Below are 5,741 nucleotides of genomic sequence, written 5' to 3' on the forward strand. Positions count from 1 at the left end.
TGTGTGTGTGTGTGTGTGTGTGTGTGTGTGTGTGTGTGTAGGGCTGTTTATTTGGCCTTTGCCACAGCTCCAGTTTCTACTGAAGAGTAAAGTTACCCAAAGTAGTCCACGAAAGACAAGGCATTCTGGTTTTAAATGAGCAGGCAGCAGGAAGTTGTAGGAAGAGTAGAACTTGAGGGGAATCCTTGTTTAAACTTTTCCAGCAAAACATCAAGAGGTGGCTTTTTCTTTATTTCATTTTTTTTTTTCAAAAGCAGGTAAGGTGTGCTGCTTGTACGTTATGCTCTCTAAGAACCTGTTAAGGTAATCTTTTTGGGAAGTTCAAAAAACAAAATTACTTGAACATGTTTTTATTATTGTCATAATTTTGTAAAAGAAATGAGAGGTAATAGGTAAAAAATAAAACAAGTTGTATAAAAATAATATTAGGATTTAATAAAAGTGTGTTGCCTAATAATTAATAAACATTTTTTAAAATTGTCAAAAATGATAATTTAACTGATTTGCACAAACAGATTAAGGAGCATGTTTTTTCTGCTCTTAGTGTTTGGATTATGGTTTTAAAGGATTAAGAGAGATTTGATTATGCTGTTACAGTCCTAAGTCTTTGTTTTATTCAACATTTTTCTTTTTAATAGCAGAATTCCAGTATATTCAGCTGATAACATCTTACTTTAAACCCTTTTAAAATGGAAATAAGCAAGTTTTTAGGAAGTTTTTTTATTACAGTTACTAAAATTAATTAATTGCTAAACAATTGCACTTTATGTTTGAGAACCAGCAACTTAAACTCATACTTAAACTTAGTTAATGCCTCAGATAATATCATCTGTGGGGAAACAGAGGTTTGGCTTTCTTTTGTAGCTTTTATAGTTCTACTCTGCTAAAAAAAGACATTTTTCATATTCTAGCTCTGAGAAATGGACAAGATGGACGAGCAAACATTTCCTAAAATTTAAAAAATAAATAAAATGTAAATACTTGGTCAGATTTTAGAAATCCGATTAAAATAATTGCTCCTCAATATATCATAGCTGTTGTTCTCTGCTCATAATAGGTCTTCCTTCTTTCCTTGTCAAAGGTCTTCTCTCATCATCCCATCTATTCATCCACCCACCCAACAGCTCCTATTCTGTCTTACTGTCACTTCCCATTTTTGCTACTCTGTCCTCATCTCACCCGATTCTGCCACCCACATTCATCTTCCCAATAATTTTCATGTCTTCCTCCTAATTCACTCTCTTTCAGACTTTTTTTTTTTCACAAAGCAGGATTGGAATCACTTGCACTGGTTTTAGGTGTTGACTCATCTCTGAAGTTTTTAATTAAACACCTGCCGGCATCTCAGTCACATATGTAGTGTAAGCATGAAGAAAACAGGGTTAATTAAGACAAACATCAAACATTTCTCAGCAAAGAGTTTACTTACAATATTCTTATTGGTGAAAATAATAAGTCTGGAATTTCGGTACACAAATGCCAGCACAACAAGAAGAATGTGCAGAGTCTCATGGCTTCTGGAAAACACAGAGTACATTTTAAATGTGGTGTCTGGAAGAAGGCAGACCCATGCTATCACTGCTCAGCCAGTTAATTATGCACTAATTTATGCAAAGGCCCCAGTTACCCTGCACTACTCTTCTCACACAAGCTCCATTAGGGTCATTACAGAGTGTGCACCTCGACTTTCTTTCATTTAAGCAGTAGTTGTGTTTGTAAAAGAATTAATAGAGTGGAAAAAAATTAATTTATTAGCAAAAGCAGCCTTTGTAATAGAAGAATTGCAACAAAATTGTGGAATGATGTTTATGTGCAGAGCTAAAAAGCACAAAATAAGGAAATTCTTGCATTTTTTTTCAGATAAATTTAAAAAATGTTTCAATCACAAAATGTAACTTGTGCCTTTGGTTTTAACATATTTACAGGAACTCACTAATTCTCTCTTTTTTCTGTTTTCTATTTTTTTTCTGTAGGTGCTGATTGGAAACTATAAAGCTGGCCATTAGTTTGTCCTGTGAGTCTTCACGAAGACTCCATGCACTGGCAAACTAATGCTGCTCATTTTGGTGACTGAGCTTTCCATCTGTCCTTTATTGTTCGTGTGATTGTCTTAATCTGGTAGTGCAAGGCTTTACGCTGGCTGGCTCACAGCCATGGATGTGGCCTTGGTTGACTTCGAGAGCCTGGAGGACCTTGATGTTAGCCTCGAGGATGTGGACACCTTTGCTGACGAGACTACAGCTCTCACAGCAGATGCGCCCCCAGAGCACAACCCAGATGTCAGCTACCTCCTACGAGCTCCTCAGCTGTCTTCTACACCTTCCCATCACAGCCCTCTGCCCTCCTACATCTGGGAATCCACCTCTTCATCACCCATTCCACAATTACAGACGCTAGAAGTACCTCATTCCCCAACAATACCATCGCCAGGCAGAAAGGGGCACAGCAGCTGTGCCAGCATGCTCTCAAACTGGAAAATGCTGCTAAATAGTGAAGGAGGGAAGGAAAGTGAGATAATTTTTAGTCAGCTCACCAAAGAGTGCTGTGAAGATTTGTTTGGAGATAAACATGGTTTGGATGATGGAGACCAGAAAGTCATTTTCAACATTGCTGGCCTTCGTTTTGAGACACAACTTAAAACATTGGACCAATTCCCTGAAACACTTCTTGGAGACCCTTTGAAGAGGATGGACTACTTTGATCCAATGCGGAATGAGTACTTTTTTGATCGGAACCGACCAAGCTTTGATGGGATTTTGTATTACTATCAGTCTGGGGGTAAAATCAGAAGACCAGCCAATGTTCCAATTGACGTGTTTGCTGATGAAATTATATTCTACGAGCTCGGGAGCGAGGCAATGGAGCAGTTCAGAGAAGACGAGGGGTTCATAAAAGATGTCGACATCCCACTCCCTAAAAATGACATATCCAGGCAATTTTGGCTATTGTTTGAGTACCCGGAGAGCTCCAATGCAGCACGAGGTGTAGCACTCGTCTCTGTCCTTGTTATTGTAATTTCGATTATTATTTTCTGCATGGAAACACTGCCAGTATTTAGAGACGACTCTGATCCGGTTGTTCCCTCCCTAAAACATTTAAACCAATCAAGATATCACACTAGTGCAGCTCCATCCAAGCTCAAAACGTTTTCTGATCCTTTCTTTTTCATTGAGACCGCCTGCATTGCTTGGTTTGCCTTTGAACTGTGTGTTCGGTTTGTGGCTTGTCCGAGCAAAAAGGAGTTTTTCCACAACCTCATGAACATCATTGACATCATATCCATCGTTCCCTATTTTGTAACTCTGATCACAGAATTGGCCACAACCCCAGAAGAGAGCTCAGGACAGAACATGTCTTTGGCCATTTTACGTATCATCCGCCTGGTCAGGGTGTTCCGTATTTTCAAACTGTCGCGCCACTCGAAGGGGCTGCAAATCTTGGGGCAGACTCTGAAGGCCAGCATGCGGGAGCTTGGTTTGCTCATCTTTTTCCTCTTCATCGGAGTGATCCTCTTCTCCAGTGCCATCTACTTTGCTGAGGTAGATGACCCTAAAACCCAGTTTGTTAGCATTCCTGATGGTTTCTGGTGGGCTGTGGTCACCATGACCACTGTAGGCTATGGAGACATGTGCCCCATAACGCTGGGGGGTAAGGTGGTCGGCACCTTATGTGCCATTGCAGGTGTATTGACAATTGCTTTGCCTGTTCCTGTCATTGTTTCCAACTTCAACTACTTCTACCACAGAGAGACGGAAGCAGAAGACAAGGTTCCAATGGCAGAGGCTCTCCAGCAGGCCATGAAGGTTGAAGAAAGTAACAAACGAAGTAGCAAAACTTCCCTCAATAAAGCCAATGGCATCTAGCAAAGGAAAAGAACTGTAGAATTCAGCGACTTTCCACTGAGATGAATCTATATTCAGTAGTGTTGTGAAATCCAAAGAACGGTCTTATGGATCAATAAAATATTGATCCTATGGAAAATGTGTTTTATAACAACAAACAGGTGTACCAATTTTACCTCTTTTGTTTTTGTCAATGAAAATAGCATGTCATAGATGGATTGGCTAGTGGATTCACCTCAGTCATGTTCATGAGTTTGTGTCCATATTTGTTGTTTCCAGATCACTTTACAGACTGTTAGAATTCGAGAGGCATTGTAACAGATTTTAATTCTTTATTTTCATAAACATAAATGTTAGAAAGACTTTTTTCCAACTTAACCGTGGTCTTAATATCATCATCTCGGCCAATTAACAAATTACTGTTTTGTCCATCATTACTGATGTGATTGTAGTCTAAAGGACATGGATGGTGTTTGCTGCAACTGTAAAGCAAGTTTCATGTAACTGCAGATAGAACATAAGCAAATGTCACAAGTCAGTTAGTAAATGTAATTGTATTTATTGCTGCTATAAATCCAATTCATTCATCATATGGTCATGTATAAGTGAAAATTGTAGCGAACTKACCAACTCACCGTGTATGTGTCATGATGTGCACATTTTTTTACGACGTGACCAAAGAAACCAACAGTTTTGACATAATTTGTGTTCACTTATTGCATTTTTGAAAATGTGGCTTTTATGATTTCTATCAATGCAATGGAAAGAATCATTGCACAGTTAAGAATAATAAGAGTTTAAGAATATGGTTGCAATGAAATCTTCAGTTTTTCTGCTGTTTATTTATTGAGAAATCTACTACTGTTTATATGTCTTTATTCTCTGCTGAGATTTAAACAACATTCTCTAATGTCTAATGTACTCTACATCATAATTTTATAACACATGTAGAGTGCCTTAAATTGTAAGATTATGTTATACTTTTAAATTTGCCATACACAATGAAATGAACAATTGCCTCTTTTGTTATCCATTTAGGTTCAATAGTTTTGATTTAAATGTATTTTTCATGGCACTGTTTCTATTCTGGCATTTATTTTCTTAACAAGCCACTGAACCAATATGCTATTCTTATCTGACAYACATTTGAAACTTTCAAAGGTTGTGTTGATCCATGCCTCCATTTCTTAAGTTTAAGACTAATCTGTTAATTAAAAACAATATGAATCCTTAATCATTGGACTAATATATATTTTTACATTTTTTACCTTTTGCTTTTTTTCACAAAAAAATATATACCGGAGTAATCCAACAACACATGCAAACTGAAATTAACTGAGGCTTCTTTTTAAAAGAATGGCTTATTAAGATGAATAAAGGGAATTGTTAAAGGACCATGGGGCATTAGACCAGCAAGACCAATGTTTTGGCTTATAATGCAACAGCAGATGTATATTATGCTGTGTCGATGAAACAATTGGTTAGTTTGAGTTTACAAGTTTTTCCTATAACAAAATAAAAAAAACTGAATGCAACTGAWAGGTAATTTCTGACATGTTTAATTATCTTAGTATGGATTTAGACTTGCGTATCCATTTCTGATTGTGCCAATGCTTTAGAATTGTCAGACACTCTGAAAAAACTTGTGATTTATTTGGTAAACCATTTAAAACCATAGCCAAAAAACAAACAAAAAAAAAAACATGATTACTTTGTGCATGTGTGGAGGTGGACACATTTTTCACACATTGTGGGAACCATTTTCCAGAAAAAGCAACCTCATGGGGACCGGGTACAAATGCAAATTACGGGTGGGGGGTTAGGTTTAGGACCATGATGTAAACTGAGTTTAAGGTTAGTTTTAGGGTCAAGTGTGGGTAATTTTAGGGTAAATGTCAG

The 5,741-nt window shown here is 37.4% G+C and overlaps 1 protein-coding gene across 1 annotated transcript in view; it reads left to right on the forward strand.

Moving 5' to 3' along the window:
- kcna10a (potassium voltage-gated channel, shaker-related subfamily, member 10a) overlaps positions 1-5,233 on the forward strand; it is a 14,565-nt gene extending 9,332 nt beyond the window's left edge. The window contains exon 2 of the mRNA XM_014017850.1: positions 1,974-5,233. Within this exon, the coding sequence (XP_013873304.1) occupies positions 2,154-3,863 (1,710 nt within the window). The 5' untranslated portion in view covers positions 1,974-2,153 and the 3' untranslated portion in view covers positions 3,864-5,233. The remainder of the gene's footprint in view (positions 1-1,973) is intronic.
- Positions 5,234-5,741: the final 508 nt, after the last annotated feature.

Source organism: Austrofundulus limnaeus, unplaced genomic scaffold (genome assembly GCF_001266775.1).
Source record: "Austrofundulus limnaeus strain Quisiro unplaced genomic scaffold, Austrofundulus_limnaeus-1.0 Scaffold3, whole genome shotgun sequence".
NCBI lineage: Eukaryota > Metazoa > Chordata > Actinopteri > Cyprinodontiformes > Rivulidae > Austrofundulus > Austrofundulus limnaeus.